Source organism: Melanaphis sacchari, unplaced genomic scaffold, assembly GCF_002803265.2.
Source record: "Melanaphis sacchari strain LSU unplaced genomic scaffold, SCAv2.0 Contig20_pilon_pilon, whole genome shotgun sequence".
NCBI lineage: Eukaryota > Metazoa > Arthropoda > Insecta > Hemiptera > Aphididae > Melanaphis > Melanaphis sacchari.
Window position 1 is genome coordinate 810,421 of NW_020271042.1, and position 18,013 is coordinate 828,433.

Below are 18,013 nucleotides of genomic sequence, written 5' to 3' on the forward strand. Positions count from 1 at the left end.
TGTAAACCCCCTCCCCCCAAAAATTGTATTTTGTATACATGCCTGTCTCCACTAATTATGACTTCACTTAGTTACTTAACTGATGTCATGTTAAGGAGAAATAGTAAAAATAATATCCATACAAAATTGGGTACTTGTGTAGTATGCTATCTAGTACCTACCATAAAATGTTATCTACCAAAAACCGTGTATTCTACTTACTAATTAATCACATTTTTTTAAACTTAATGTATTGCTGATAATCATCATTGCCAAATACATAGTTATAAGTCATATTTTATTTTTCAGTCATCTCAAAATGTATTAACGGACTACCGCCATCTCTTATTTAATTGGCGATCAAATAAATCTGTTAATTCTTATTTTAGTTCTTACATATCTCCTCTCTCCTATACAAACGGGCATCATTATTGAATGTACATTAGTTGTGAAAACAACAAAAACTCATAATAATCCACTGTTTTGTGATAAGTTATATATCTATCAAGTATATACTATATGCTCACCATTCATCAGAGTAAATGGTTTTCTCTAATTTTATTTAATTCTATATTATCACTTATAAATATAAAGTGTGAAGTAGCCTACACAAGTGCTCAAAATAGTCATAATTATATCTTCTCAAATTGTTTCAAACGACATTTAGATGAATCCATCGAGTTAAAACAATTTTTTAGTTACTAGTGTAATACATGGTAATATTTTAATTCACAAAAAATATATATTACTTTCTTCATATGAAATATACATTAAAAAATTAAATAAGAAATACATTTTGTAAAATATTCAACTAAAAAAAACATTTATTTAGAATAAAAATGACAAAACAAGATTAAAATATAAATTATTAAGTAGGTAATCACAAAGTTAAAATTTTTTTTTTGTAAAATCATAAATCACATATATCTTTATTACTGCAGAGATTAAAATAAGAAAATATAGTCTACTTTATAACATATGTTCTTGTAGGTTTAACTGTTTTATATGAAAGTATAAATTAATAATTATCATTTTTATTACAATACATAGATTACTCAATTCACTGAAAAATATTTTATTACTATTTTTAATTATTTCAATAATAATAAAATATTTAATTAAGTTATAACTATACAGATATATATAATATGAATAATTTATATTTTATACATCTGTAAAGTTATAATAAGTTTATATATTGGTTAATAGTTTAAACTTTATGTACATAAGTGAAATTAATTAATCTATAGAACTAAATAATAACTAATTAACACTCATAAAAACCAGTTATAGTAAACTAAAATTGAAAGTAATTGATTAAAAAAGAAAACCATCAAGATAGTGTATCTTCAAATTTAAGTAATAGATTGTTTGTATTAGTTTCTTAATCAAATATTAAATTAATGTTATACAATAATAAAAATAGAAATTTCACAATAACTCAACAATAGTATACATAAAAATATATTCATCTGTTCTCTAAAATGAACAGTAAATTTTTTTGTGACATATATTTGGAAAAAAAATTCTGATCAGTCTAATTGAAGTATACATTTTTAACTTCCACAATGATTTTCATTAAAATAATAGCATTTAATATAAATAATAATTATTAATAAATAGTATATTTATAAATTTAATTTAGATCTGAGTTTGTTATAGCCATTACAGTCTGAAAAACAAAGACAAACATAATATTTAATAACAAATATCTTAATTATAAATAATTATAGTGACATTACAAAATTAGTGTTTAGTTTCTTATGTCAAATGAATGCAAATATATTACTTATTAGTATATGGGGTTAAAATATTTTGGTGATCAATGACAATACTGCTGACGCATAAGTACGCACAGGACGCACTTGAATAGTTTCTTTTTCATTATACAGCTATAAAAAACATAGTAAAAATTGTATGTAACATTGATGAAACTAAAATTATTATTAATGAACAACTTTAAAAACTTTTACTTATAAATCTGAGATCTTGAACTCTTGATTTAAATGTTTAGAATAAAATTAAATAGTTCAATACATATAACAATATGGTTTATATTTATTATTAAATGTAATTATGTTTCTATAATAAAAATATAATTGAAATTGAACTAAAATCAATATTACTTATATGATTTAATATTCATTATTTTATAGTATAGTTAAGAAAAACGTATTAAAAGATTTCACTTAGATGGTTATCATATTTCATTTTGATGAACATCAATTTAAAGTAATACAATTTTTATTTTATGTTATTTTTAAAAAAATCTAAAAATATTAATAAATAAAGCATTTCTTAAATCCCAAAAAATAAACAAGCAGAAAAGCCTTATATTAAATTTAGCTGGGTATTATTTGTTAATCGTATTATTAATCATACAAGCATGGCAAGTAATGGTGATAGAATAAATCAAAATAGGATGTTACACAAAATTTAAATACAATAAATAATTTCAAAATGTAATTACACAATCTATTTTATTAGTAACAAAAAAAAACATATGATACAATTTTAATTTGTTTAACATCTAAAAATAATTTTTAACTTTAAAATATAACACGATTACTAAATTGAAATTGAAAAGAATTCTATTTTCATTTATTAATGTGATTTTATTGCAATGAATAATAATAAATAATAGTTCAAAACCAAATGTATTAATAGGTACTCAATTATAAAAATATAATTAAAACTAAATTAATTTCCAAGCTGATAAATAAAATAATGCTTATTATAAGTAAAAATAATTAATTAGTTTGACAATATAAGCTAAGTACCCAAAGTATATATAATTAATTATAATTAGGGCGCAGATTTTAATATACTTGATCTATTTTTTTAAATGGCAAACACAATTCAATTTATTATACATTTATTTTAAGAACATACTATTTTTACAACAAATTATTTTGGGGTATTTTTCTGGTTTTAAAGTTAAAGATCATTCTTTAACGGTTTTTTTTTTTTAGGTTTTTCATTTCTATTTATTAGAAATATGACTACAACAAAAATTTGCCTTAGATTCAATTTTTACTATAACAAGGAAGCTGCAAAATTGTATTGTGAAGACTTCACAATCATAAGAATTTGCCAATAAAAATGGAGAAGAAAATAAAAATATAAAATATATGCAAAAGACATTACAATTTATAGATATAATCTAATCAACTTATAAAGAGGTAATTTTCAATTTACAAGAACCTATTGATCAAAATCACCTATTAAGATTTTTCTGATATTGGAGAAGCCTGAGTTACAATGGTTTATTTAACATAAATAAACTAATGTTTTTAAATTTTTGTTTTAGATAAATGATACAACTATTGACTACATAAATCAAACATGACTTATTTATAATATATTATCAAAAATAAAAATAAAAATTTGTTTATATACATCTTTGGATTTTTTACATTATAATTACTTTTTATAGGGTATTAAAATCTGAGCCTTACATTTAAATTGTATTGTTAAGTTAATACTAAATAGGTAGTTTATTTACTACTTACCTCAAGAATTGTAGCAATACTCCATGCTTGAGTTGGGCATGATCCAGCACAAAAAGCTCCATCTTTATTGGTTAATTCAGGCAGGCCTCTCCAAACTGATGTTTTTATATGCTTAAAATGTTTAGATAATATACCTTGAATTTCAGATATAGTTTCTCGTTTATTTGTGGAAAATATTAACTTAGCTTTTAAAAAGAAACCAACAGGCCACAACCACTCCTAAAAATAAATATGATTTTTAATAATAATTATATTACACACATATTAATAAAAATTCAATGCTCTTACTGGTCCTTGGTGATAATTGAAACCGTTGGCTACATTTAAATTAGTAGTATCGTTATCATTATCGTAAAACCCATTATACGCCCAATCAGATGGATCTAGAGTTTTCATACCAAGAGGCCCTAGAAGTACATCTGTTACTATTTGTAAAGCTTTTCTTGCATGATCTGGATTAAACAACTCTGGTGCCTAATACATAATCAAAATATTTATTAAACTAAGTTACAGCACATAATACTATTAAGCTTACCACTGCCATTGCTACAATATAATTGCATCGCAGTTGATAGTCTCCCCATTTATTTGTTGCACCAACTGTATCTTTATAAATACATCTTCGATTAATAAGTTCTGGATGAGGTTCAAATTGCTTTTGATTAAATTTCTCCTCTGGTATCCAGAAGTATGTTTCAAAATTCTTTTGAATTTTTTCATTCCATTCTTTATATGTCCATGTAGTTGTTGATCCTAAAATTAAATAAAAACTTATAAACCAATGCACATTTTATTCTTATGTTTTTTATATGTAATATACCATCCTTATTTGTACGGGTAACTCCTGAGTACTTAAACTGCTGAGCTTTTTTCAATGTAGCTAACCACGCTACAGTTGACTTTGACAATGCAATCAACTCTATAGCTGATCCATCACGAGGAGTAGCAGGTCGTCCTCGGTTACCAGCTTTATCTGAAGAACCCATCTTATCCATCCAAGTACCACAATTCCACTCATTACCACCAAACACAAAACCAGTTAGAGGTTGTACTCCAATTTGGTTATCAAAGCCTGCACTTTTCATGTGGGCATCAATAGAAGTTCCAGCATTACGTTCACGAAAACATAACCCTTGGAAATGTTTTAACATAACCTCTTGAATTACTTCATATAATGGTTGTTCCTAGAAATTTAATTAAAATATAAATTATATGATATACAGCATGTAAGACTTACTTAAAAACCAAAACTTACAACTGATGTGGGTTCAGAGTCATCATTTGGAAAAATTCTGTTTACTGGATCATCCAAAATACTTATACCTCCGGGTACCATCATAACATACTGTTGAATTACATATAACCACCACCAAACAGCATCACGACAATTATAACGTGGGTTATTGCCTCCATCTAATAAATTAGGAATAAGACCATGTCTTAAACAACCACCAAATCCTAAGATAATGTACCTAAAATTAAAAATACATTTTTAATTAAAATATTTAATAATACAAGTTTAATAATGTTGTACTTTGCTTCTTCATAACGGCCAGTAATCAGCAACAATCCTTTCAACGAAATGAATGTATCTCTGCCCCAATTTCTCATGTAGCCACTAGAAAAATGTGGTAATCCAGCTGCAAGTGTTATACACTCAGGACGATATAATCCATCAGGACCTATTTGTATTTTGAGTAAAGGTGCTAAAAGGTTTGGTGAAAGAGTTGGAAGAGGACTAGATTTAACTACTCCAGCAAATTGAATTGAAGCAAGAGCTAAATATTTACAAAATGTAGAACCATTCTTTATATCTCCAGGCATCATTGACCATGTTCGATTCAATAAAGCATTGTATACTTTTCTCAACAAAAATTCAAAATAACAGGGTATTAAATAAGATGGCAAGTTCCTAATAGGTTGTAAATATCTTTCTAAAAAGTCTCCAAATTGATACAATGGGCAGTTTTCAAATTCTTTACGTTTTAAACGTCCACATATGTAGTCTAGAATCCAAAATCCATTTCTGAGGTTTTCACACAGAGGATGACCTAAATCATTACAAGAAGTCACTGTGTCTAAAACTGACATAAACCCTTGGATTCCGCAATACACCAATTTTCCAAATCCTGGTACATCATAAACATTCCCTTCATCTTCTTCAGAACATCTGAACAAAACATAATTCATGTCAGATAGAGATAAACGACTCACTGCTTGTTCCAAATCAATATCTGATAATATCTGTTCAACAGCTATTTTTGTTTTTTCTACTGGAGAAATAGCAACTGCTACTACACAACCAGGTTTAAATTTTGCAGTAAAATTTAATCTAATAGAAAATTTATCAACTGAAGGTATTACATCCAACATTAAACATTCTTGAGGAGTAACATTTTGTCTTAAACTTAATATATAATCATTTAAGCCATTGATTTTATTTTCATCTTTTTTAAATTCTTTTTTATCATCCAATATCCTAAAAAAAATATACATATATAATAAATATTTCTTATTATATTAAAATAGAAAAAAAAACCATGTACATGTGTTCTAATGAAGTTTCAATTAGTATATTTTTAACTTTTCCAGTTACAGTAATCCCTTTTCCTAAACCATTTTGGTTAGATGGAGTTGAAAAAGAAGTATATGACATTAGTACAACACTTTCGTGTGTTTCGCTATTATGACGTGTTACACAAACAATATCAGTATCAATTTGATCCACATAAACTTGATCAAAACCACCTTTTCCCAGATCATAGTGAAGTGCATTTAATGCTTTTTTTCCTGCTACTATCCCTGTATTAATATTAATTTCATCAGCAGACCATTGCATATATTGTCTTTCCTCTTCGACAACATGTATCTAAAAATAATAAAAATATATTGGAATTTAACATTATGTTTTTAGTTGAATATATTTTTATTTTCAAACCATTACAGTTGCCATGGCAACTAAATGTAACAAGGGTGAAATTAATATTATAAAACTATAATTGGAAATTAAAAATACTTACATTGCCTCTATCAACTGATGAATAATATTAATAAATATAAAACATTAATAAGTTATATTACCACAACAACTTCATTGATGAATTATAATTATAATTTAAAAACATTATACAACTCAATACTTTTGGTATAGCAGTGAAAGCAGTAAGTAGCAAACTAAATTTTTAACAAAGATTTTTTTTCATGCAATATTTACAATAAAATTTAACATACATGATGTGGAACTAATTGATCATAACCCATATTGCTTCCACTAGCACAACATGCCATAGATACTAAAGCTGCACTAGGCAACAAGTTATAAACTGAATATTTCTCAATCGGAGATGGATTATCATGAGTTTGATCCATGAAAAGAGCATGAGCAACAGTAGGGCATACTGGTTGTTCCAATGGTTTAAAAAATCCACCAACCGGTTCACCGCCATAACGATAAACTAAGCGCCCCAATTCGTGTGAATCCCATGCAGACATTGCTTCTAAATATTGCATTATCAAAAATAAAATTAATACAAAAAAGGATCTAAAATTTTTTCATTCTAATTTTGTTTTAAAAAATGCATATTATTTTACCACGAATAAGTGATGTAATTCCAAGTCTATTAACAAATATATTGTCAGTAGAATCTGAATTCGTAAATAACTCTGCTACAACATATAAATCTGGCTTAATTCTTCGAGCAGCATCAAGCAAATACTAATAAAATAAGTCATCAAAAATGTTAATATTTATTTTTATTTTATTTATATTATATGAATAATATATTCAATTTACTTCAGCGACATGCAATGGTGTTGAGTGACAATTATCTAATCTGACACCATCAAATGTTTTAGCTGTTTGTTCCACATAACACTGCATATGATTCCATAAAAATGGACAATCTTTAGGTTCATTTCCATACCTAAAGGTAACAATAAATTTTAGATAAGAAAAATAATATAATTAGAAAAAAAAAATACAGTATGTTTTACAATAAGAACAATCTAACAAATGTATGCCTTAATGCTACGATTTAAAAATAATAATTAAATTATAATATGTATAACATATTTAGAGATTACAATAAAACTGAGAATATATGAACTTCAAATTTGTTTTGATTATGTTCAATATAAGACAGTTAGGAATAATAAATCTTAGTATGGTAGTCTCAAAAAAAGAAAAAAAAATAGTAAAATATATCTATTAAAAGTTGATTAAACTAATAATGTTAGTTGAAACAAAGTTTTTAACCAACTCTTCAACAACCAAGATTTAATACAAAAAACATACCTTAATTTAACACTATCTCCCCAAGCAATTAATTCTCTACGTAAATAAGTATTAGAGTCTGGTCCAGCAAAATTTTTAAGAGGATCACCACCCATTACCCATCCATTGTGCGCCATTACAAATTGTCCATTTAAAGAATACATTACTTCTTCGGCAGTTTCACCTTCATAGTCTGTAAAATACCTAAAAATAAAATATATTTTATACTTTACACATCAAGTATGTGAGAAAAATGTTTTTCTTTACCTTGATACTAGAGGATTAGTAATAGAAACTTTAGTTAATTTAGGACCATCTGGTTGAACTCTAAAATATCTTATGCCAGCAATACAGTTATTTACAGCTGCAATTAAATGTTCTTGAACTTCATTAAATACTATATTGTTCAAAGTTTCCAATTTTAATTTTAATTCTAAACTACAATAACGCAGCCTAGAATCTTCATCAAAACAATTGCTTCTAAAATAATTTTGTAGAACAATATTGTTAAGTATAATTAATAAAATATTTTTTTTTATTATTATTCATTTAATATTTAGTATACCTATATATATTGTATAGTTTCAATGCTTTATTCATATCAATTGTAGCTGTTAATCGGCCAAATTCTGGATCAGGTATTATTGCTAATTCTTCATCAGATTCTGGATTTTTAGCTACTGGAGGAAGACCAGTACGGACTTTTTCTTGAAACTCTGCTACAATTTTGTCAATATTTAATTGAAACAGCTCATAGATTTTTACTTTTGGCAATACTGTTGTTAGTAATGCATGTCGTATTGACTGTAAAATTATGCAATGTTAAGTATTAATGATATAATTTTAAATTTAATCTTTGAAAAATTAATATCATAAAAACTCAAAAGAATGAAAATTTAAAAATAATTTTAATTTCAACATGTAAAACAAACAATTATATCATAAAATATAAGTTGATATTAACAAATATAATTTGAATACATGAATATGTATAACAAAAAAAAAAATAAAAATATTATTATCAATAATCAAGTTTGAAACACTTACAGCAAGATGATCTTCACTATCGACTATCACAGGGATTCCACAAGATTCCCATATACCTTTAGAAACTTCTACAGTAAAATGATAAAGAGTGTAATCTAACAAATAAGCTGGTTTTAAATATGGACAATTAACCAAGTTATAAGCAGATTCAGGATGTTTTAATAGCCATGGACTATCATTAGCTGTATGATTCAGCACTATATCACAAATACTTAATACCTGAAATATATTTAACTTAATATTAATAAATGTTCAATTTAGTAATTTAATTAATTTAAATTATTACATTCCATTCTGTTTTCATTTCATCAGTCAACGACTTAACATCATTAAATGTAACTTGATAATCAGAATAATTGAGAGATGGATTTAACTCCAATTGATTTCGTAAACTGTAAGATGACTTTGAACCTCCGAGTTCCTAAAAACCATAATTCTATAGTTATTTAAAAAAATAAATAAAAAAGTTTACAAATTTATAAATCAAGTGGTTTGTTTAATTTTTTTGTATTATATAATATTAAACTTAACACAAAATTAAAATGACTAATTATTTATAAAATAATATTTAAGTTAAATAAGTTACAAGAATTAAAGTAAATATAATATCATTAATAACTTTTAACTATTGATCCTATGAATGCTGTCTTTTTTGTGTGTGTGTGTGTGTGTGTGTGTGTGTACAAATTGTAAACTATAATTTATAAATGTGTATTTATTTGGTTACTATCAACAGTTTTTTTTAATTTAGTAAAACTATTTAATAGTATTTTCAAAACTAGACAGAGACTAGTTTAAAAGTTAAAATTAAATTTTTTGATTAACTTTTAATTTAACTACTTAATAAAGTAATAGAATTTTATAAATAATTTAGTACCTAAGTTAATTATTTTCATAAATAACTGCAATTTATAATAGTTATATAGTTAAAACTAAAGTTATTTGTAATTTTTCTTTATTGATTTGAGATACATTTTTTTATTACATAAAAAAAATAAATAATAATATCGTAATTTAAAATATTAACATAACAATATTATTATTGTTGTAGTCACCAATCTCATTAGAAATAATAATAATATTAAATTATATTTTACAATACCAAATCTAGTCATTTTTTTTTTTTTTTTTTTTGATAAGATAAAAATGGTTATAGTTTATAAGTAACTATACTATTTTAGTTAAGCGTATTTAAAAAAAAAAGTAACTTAACTCAGTTATACAAATTAATTTATATCTTAAAATTTATTTTAACATAATTAAGTAATTTTTTTATGATAATTTATCTTAAACTAGTTAAAAATATCAGTTTAATTTAATCAGCTTTGATATTTACATTCTTAATAAGGTAGGCAAGTGGGTACCGCTTTACTACATCATAGGTGTCAAGTGGATGACTATTAAGAATGTGTTAAATTTGAATTCAATAATATATCATTATATACAAAAAAAAAAAAAACAATTTTTAACAAAAAAAGTTTGCCTATCTATTTCACTAAGTATATTTCATGATATGTTTTTAAATATAGATATCTATTTAAATTATTTATTACTATTAATATTAAGGCAGGGTAAAAGAATTTTTTTATCTTATTATTATTAATTAGTATTTAATTATTATACCATATTATACCAACTTATATAACTCAAAATTTAACATTAACTTTCTTTAAATGCTGTAAAACAATAAAAATAAACTCATAGTATAATTAGGAAATATCTTAAAACAAATCAAAAATACTATTGCATATAGTAAAATTAATAATATGATATAGGTAGGTACCTACATAAAATAATTAAATTCCCAGAAATAATGTTTTAAGATTTTAAGAAAATAATATTAATATTTATTATTTAAATAAGTAATTTTGTCCAAATTTCAACTTAAAATGTTTATGAAAAATTATTGTTTTTATACATTTTTTAGATTTTATCATTTCTATATGAACTACTTTTGATGAATCATGCATCATAAAATTATCAAGACATAGAAATAAAAAGTTTTTATGAATTTTAAACTACAAAGTTTGAAAGTTTTTGTAATTTAGACAAATTTTATCGAAATTCTATCTTCAAATATGTATTCAAAAATAAATATATTGTGCTTATTAAATAATTATATGTTATTAGTATTTTTATGCAAATATAAAAGCAACTTATGTGGGATCTTATAATATTTTTTAAGAATTTTAATTAACAAATCTGTTTTTGTCAGCAATTATAGAAAAAAAACTAAAAAATAGTTGAAAATTTATCATATCTATAAATAGTTAAAAATGGCTATTATCTTTGAATTTTTTTTCATAAATTGAAAATTATAATATAAATATTTGGTTAAAAATAAAGTTCTATTGATTTTTGGAGACGGATTAGTCTGTAAAAAACATAACAAGTTCCTACTTAAGAACAATGTATATTTTTAAATTAAACTTTAAATACTTGTAAAAACAAACATTCCATAGAGGAAAATGTATACAAAAATGTTCAAATCATACTTGAATGGGTGTAAAATGCACCATGTTGTACCCAGATTCTTTCGCGACTTGTAATTTAGATTTCCACAAAGAAAATGGTCCTAGACATTTTGTTAAGACACTTATAGTTTGCAATGATTCTAAAGGTATATCTTTATCTCCAGCAACCAAATTTGGATCAACATTAATATAACCACATCCTTTCCTTAAAAATAGGTAAAAAAGTAAATGTTAGTTTCACAAATTCTACAGTAAATATTAATACACATTTACTTTTGTCCATTATGTTCATAATAATAATGAAAAGAACCAGCATTGTTCATTTGGATAAGACAAGACAACGATGAATCATCAATAGTAATATCATCACTTGACCACTCTCTAATCCAATCCAGACGACGATAGGTTTTTCTATCAAACGCTAATCCTTCTGCTGGTATATTAGTGTAAATAGTAATGTCATGTCCAAAAAGTGATGTACCCAGCCGAAATTCTAAATACCAGCCTATAATATAAAATAAAAACATTAAAAATGATTTATAATATTCTATGAATACATATCTATATTAACCTTTTTTCAGTCTATATAAAATTTCATCTTGAAAATGATTATCTTCCAATGTAACAATACGCATTTTATGGTTACTAGGTGGTTTAACATCCATAACTTTATTCCTGAAAAACATTTTAGAAAATAGTATTATGGTTAAATTATATACAAATGGAATGATTAACATCACAAAAATGGAAATGATTACAAAAAAAGCTATAAAGAATAGTACAATAAACATGGTTTTGTCATTGTAAGTAATAAATTATTAATTAACTATATTTAAAACACAAATTTTAAACATAATCTTTAATCTTATCTCTAATTGACCTTTACATATTATAGCCAATGAATATTTGCTGAGCATAGCATTGTGCATAAAAATGGAAAACAAGTCAATATTATTACAAGTTTAAAAACTATAAATTAAAAACTTGAATGGAAATGAATTTTTCATTCATTTTATTATAGTTATATATTATTATTAAATAAAATAATATAAATTGAAATCTCGAAAGGGAATTAATTATTTTATATATAATATAAAGGCATACTTGAAATTAATTAATGCACCGGATAAATTAGGTAGGTAGTTAAAAATTAGCAAGTACTATTCGAATAAAAAACAACACGAATGTCGAGTAGTAACCGCGAGTAAAATACAACTACTGAGCAACAATAAAATGCACACATGTGCACCACTTGAAAGTAAGTCAGTATCATCAATGGTTATAAGTATTAATTAATCAATAATATTACATAACTAATGTTAATTATTATAGATTTACCAGCACTATAATTATATAAATAATAACATTAACAAGATACCGCAACATCATACAATTTGCATGATAGCATTTATTAGTACCAGTATATTTATGTCAGTTTTGACGACAAAAAGTCATAAGGTCAACTATCATCAATGGGTAAAGATAAAAATAAACAATGAAATACACAATTTTACAAGTACAGATAGTTTGTTAAAACACCGACTTCTGAATTCAAAATAAAAACACACGTCTAAAAAAACAGACCTGTTAGTTATTGAATTTTATTCGTAGGTATAAAGTAAAAACATTTTTTTAAAACACAGGTTTTCCGATAAACAATTAATTTAACACTAATATATTGCAAGTGTACAAAATTATCAAGCACGATATAATAAAACGGTTAAGCTATAAGTACATCAATGTATATTTTATTATTATTCTTCAGGAAAAAACGTATTATTAATCATTATCATGTACCATAAACTTTATGATTTCTAGTGTTGTACTGACTGCACTTGATAACCTTTAAACGAAAACAACACGTACAATATTGTTTGACCTAGAAATACTATTTATAAACCTCATAATGTGCGCTGTTAATGATAAAGGCGAATAACGACCGTACGCCTGTCGCCCGTATTAATATTAAAGTAGTAAACTTAGTGAAGTACCAAAGTCCGTCTTGCAATCAGGTTTCGTGTAACTGTGTGTGAAAATAAATGGTAAATAAAGTGGTGAAGTTAAGTCACATTTTATCGATAACGACGGAAATAAATTTCAATCAAGCACGTAATTTTGCAACACACAACTTATGTTTAACTAAATTAATAGGTCTACAAAGTACAAATTCTAATAAATGTAATCAATTCGAGACGATACTCAATGCATAGGATTGGTTGAATTTATTCTCAAAGTAGGTATAAAAACCTTCAAAATTCTTGAAGTATAGATTTAAAGCATCATGATGTACCGAAATTGACCAGTTTTCGTCTCATAACATGCGTGGACCAGATCCGACAGAATAAATTCCATGTTGGGACAATCTCAAAAAGCATGCTATAACTTATACGACACATTTTTGAAAATAGTTAGGGTCGGTAAAAATTTCTTTTTTTTTTTTATATAAACTCTATTTTTGCAATAAATGATTTCATCAAAATGATTAATTTTTTTGTTTTGTCTTTACAAAGATGCTAAATACATATCTTTGCATATTATGATTTTAATCGCATTACCATAATGTTAATAATCTAAATTTAAAGTTTCGTATGGATACATAACATTGTGGCCTACGCTCTATGTATACCAATATTACATAAAATATTTGAGACCACAGTATTACAGGTAATGGACCAAGCCAGTGTTCTTGAATTAAACAGATGAAAATATGCAATAGTATAAATATAAAGTATAACTAGTATTAATGAATTAAATATTAAATAACTACGTATTGAAATTAATCTTAGATAATAATGACGAATTTAAAATTTAAATCCAACGATTTTATACAAAATATACAATAAGTATCATTATCTTCTACAATTTAAAAATAATAGTAGGTAATTAAATGGTTATTAATAATTTAAACATATTACAGTACGACGTGTTAGATTTGTACGAAGTGATTTTTTAAATACTCGCAAATCAATTTTCAAAACAGGAATACATTTAATAATTGACCTTATGTTCAAATATAGAATAATAATTACTACTACGCCATGTACCCATACAATATAAATATGTAGGTTAAGAAATATAAGCAATGAAAGAAACTCACTGAATTTTGGTGGATTGTCCTCCCATGATTGGCTGTGGTTTTCTGTTTGGTTTCTAAACAAAAAAAAACTCCAACGAACTGAAGGACTCGAGAAAATCCATATACTTAACGTAGGTGTGGTCGAGTGGTCGTCTGGATAATTGGATCGTAATGGAAAAAAATTCTAAGTGAAACAAAATTAAATCGAAAATTATTAGAAATAATATGTGGAAATAACAATATTATATCATTATTATTGAGACGAAAGACAAAACGATACTGTCGAACATGACGTGGCCGTATGATCAACTTCTATAATATTGAGTTAATGATAGCTGTACGGTTACGGTTTATGTCGCCGTTGTAGCAGGTATGATGGTACCTTTGCGAAACGCTGTAAGTCATCGGACAAAGGGAACGGACCGGACGAGATTGAATTAGCTGCGCAACGGATGATCGATAATGATTAATAATTACAAATAACAATAGTAATTTACGAGAATAAGTATTACATATTTTCAATAAAATAATATTAACGTTACCTACAATATCATCATGAAATGCGAACGGACAGACTTACCAGGAGTATTTTTAAATGTTTTTACGTTATTGTAATATATATAGGTACCTCATAGATAATAATCCGTATAAAATAATAATTAATAACATTTAATTATAATATATTATATATTTATACCTTTGGGCTTCGACCAACCACAAAAGCCCGAGAAACGGGAATTTGAGTTATCTATCATTTAGGTATTTACTATTTATACTATTTATATCTCCCTAGTAGAAGTTTAATAATTGACAAATTATTAATAAAATTAATTATTAATTATTTATGAAATATATAATACATATTCATAGTATAACTTTTTAGTTAATATTAAAATGTATATTATTTCTTTATCTACCTGAAATCTTCTAAATATATCAACTGAACAAAGGCTAAAGTGATCATGGTTAGTAAGTCAGCTAAAATTTAAAAATTTGATCAATTAATTAATTTATAATACATTTATCTATATAATATCAAAGTTTAAATAGGCAAATTTTATTTTGAATATTTTTTGATTTATTTCTTACCTATAGGTAACTGAGAACAAAATTTCGTAGAGTTGATCGTGAATTTTTAATTATTACTTCATGATAATTATTGTACATACTGAGGATTACACACATTTTTACCAGTCTATTTTGGATAAGTACATTATTTAAGGAATAACAACTTTGAATTATTTGACAGACAGTTTACACTCAGAATAATTTTTCATTAATAATGATTTATTATTTAATTCATCCATTAAAGTAACCTGCTTAGATGTCAATAACAAGGTGTAGGTACTATAGTGTACACTCAACTCATATTTTAAAGTACTGTATGGTTACTTACTTTTCCCTTTTTGTTATTTAATATTTTGTTTAAAAATTATAAAATTTATGAATTTTTTAATATTTTACCTGTTAATTTTTAAAAAATAGTTTTTTTTTTATACATAGCTTTTAGTACTAAATTATTATAGTTCGACAATCAAATAAAATAAACATATAAGTGGATAATATTACATAGTAACTTTAACTTATAAATATCTTACATGATAGCAAGTATAAAATAACAAGATTAAATTGTTTGCGCAATAACAAAATATATAAATATAATTAAATGAATAATTATTGGATAATAAGTGATATATTAAATATTGAGATAAACGTTTTTGTAAAACCTCGGTTAGGAAGGAAATTAATGGCCAATTAAAGAATTTAAATTAGAAATAAATTGCGACATCATAGTTAAGATGATTTTTAAATAGTTTTATCATTTAAAATTGAAATTAAAGTTATTAAGTTTTTTTTATAAATGGTTTTTACTAGCATTTTTGGCAATATATTTGAATACAATATGTTCAAGTGCTTTTTAGGGCATACGTTGACAAGCTCCGGCTCATCAGATACAAACTATTACAATTCTTCAACTATTTCAAGGACCATGAGCTATACACAGTAATAAATTATTACTAATTATTACTAATAATCAATAAAAGAATGCCAAATGAATATTGATGGGTCATTGTAATACCTACGGGTTGTTACTTGTTAGCTAATTGTACAAAATAAATAAGCAGATTGTATAATATATCGACTTAACAGCAAAAACTATGTATAATCTGTTAATGTTGTTATATAATTTTTAAACATGAAAAAAATTATATAGGTATACATTGTATTTTGTAAATAAAGTAGTATTTATTTGAGGGGAGGAATTAATTTTCTTTTTCGTCTCACCACTAAGTCGAACTGTTAATAATAACCCCAAATCGTCTCCATACAGTATTTACCAATGCAGTTTGAGTTTATGTTTTAATTTTAAAAATAATTATTACTATACGATATAATATGAAAATTATTTGATGATTAAACTGGTTTACGAATCATTTTAATTGACCTAATAATATATTATTTTACAATATAGTAAATATTATTATTTATTTATGGCGGTTAAAATAAAATAAATATATATTATTATAACATAATACAAAAATATTTAAATAAGGCTTTTCTAGCACAGTAAATGAGGGAGGAATTAAAAAAAAAATTTTTCAAACATGTATAAGTACATTGTACACGGTGTTTCTTAGGCTAGGATCACACTATGCGTTTTGTCGGATCCCGACCAACCGGAGCCGAACCGCAACACTTTAAAATAAAATAGGTTTAAATATAAAACGCGTTATCAGGGCCAGACTAGACCGATTTGCGGAACCGATTAAAAACCGTCTGGAAGCGACCGCAACGTGTTGCGGCCCAACCTTCCAGTTGCGTTTCGGGATGTAAAGCACAACACATGCAATGCAATTTGTCCGATCACATTTGCGCGGATTATCGGTAACCGAAATTGAAAATTTTATGAATAGTTAATAATCATTTTTAAATTTAAATAATTAAAAAACTTAAAATATATTTGTAATATACATATATATTTATTATATTTTATTTATATTATAGATGTATATTATTATTTATTAACATAATTAGTTGATACACGTTTTAAATAAAAACAAATAATTCTAATTACACAACCTTTTTATTATTTTTTTACTTATAATATTAGATACATTTCGTTTAAATAAAAAATCAGTTTAAAATTTAAATTTAAATTAAAAACGATTTTTGGGCTTTTTAATCTCATTTGTATGTATTCGGTTACCGATAAAACGCACAGTATGATCGATCGTCCCGATTGCGGTTAATCGGGATAGTATTTTTCGGTTGCCGACAAAACGCATAGTGTGATCCTAGCCTTAATATTCAAAAACCAGAATTCAAAGATTTTCATTAATAAAAAACCATTTTCAAACTTTTTAAACAAACTGTAGTTATAAACATTGACAATAAGTACCTAACAGCTATTAGGTTAGATTAGGGAAAATTCATACACAAAATTTGGTAAGTTTCAACACGAAAAGTAGTAGGTAAGCGGTTACAATATGTATTTAAGTATCATACATATTTATTTATTCATAGTTTCACTAAATTTGTTGGTGGTAAGGAATCTGTTTTAGAAACAAATATATATATATATATATAATGTACATAATATAATAATTATTTAAATTGAGCTATATTTTAACTGATTGTGATCATGACAAGG

The 18,013-nt window shown here is 25.0% G+C and overlaps 1 protein-coding gene across 6 annotated transcripts; it reads right to left on the reverse strand.

Moving 5' to 3' along the window:
• Positions 1 to 1,548: 1,548 nt before the first annotated feature.
• On the reverse strand, positions 1,549 to 14,830 carry LOC112593519 (glycogen debranching enzyme). 6 transcript variants are annotated; one of them, XM_025337930.1, is made up of 21 exons: positions 14,383 to 14,408; positions 11,857 to 11,960; positions 11,559 to 11,790; positions 11,307 to 11,490; positions 9,098 to 9,232; positions 8,812 to 9,030; positions 8,330 to 8,568; positions 8,032 to 8,244; positions 7,786 to 7,968; positions 7,285 to 7,414; positions 7,083 to 7,206; positions 6,723 to 6,988; positions 6,038 to 6,360; positions 5,026 to 5,970; positions 4,747 to 4,963; positions 4,312 to 4,675; positions 4,027 to 4,244; positions 3,780 to 3,965; positions 3,492 to 3,710; positions 1,769 to 1,871; positions 1,566 to 1,651 (listed from the first exon to the last, which is right to left on the reverse strand). In XM_025337930.1, exons 1-20 carry the CDS (start codon positions 14,406 to 14,408, stop codon positions 1,785 to 1,787), a joined length of 4,614 nt encoding a protein of 1,537 aa, XP_025193715.1. In that variant the 3' UTR covers positions 1,566 to 1,651; positions 1,769 to 1,784. The 6 variants fall into 6 exon arrangements, with proteins under 6 accessions (XP_025193718.1, XP_025193715.1, XP_025193717.1 ...); XM_025337932.1 differs by lacking the exon at positions 14,383 to 14,408 and adding an exon at positions 12,870 to 12,991; XM_025337931.1 differs by lacking the exon at positions 14,383 to 14,408 and adding an exon at positions 12,390 to 12,512.
• Between the last annotated feature and the right edge of the window lie 3,183 nt (positions 14,831 to 18,013).

Bases quoted from the DNA above. Each gene is read 5' to 3' on its own strand.
- LOC112593519 (XM_025337930.1), bottom strand. From the start codon at position 14,408: ATGGGAGGACAATCCACCAAAATTCA. The intron at 7,415-7,785 runs GTATGTTTTTTG...TGTTACCTTTAG, and splicing joins GGAGATAGTGTTAAATTAAG to GTATGGAAATGAACCTAAAG. The intron at 6,361-6,722 runs GTATGTTAAATT...TATTATTTTTAG, and splicing joins ATCAATTAGTTCCACATCAT to ATACATGTTGTCGAAGAGGA.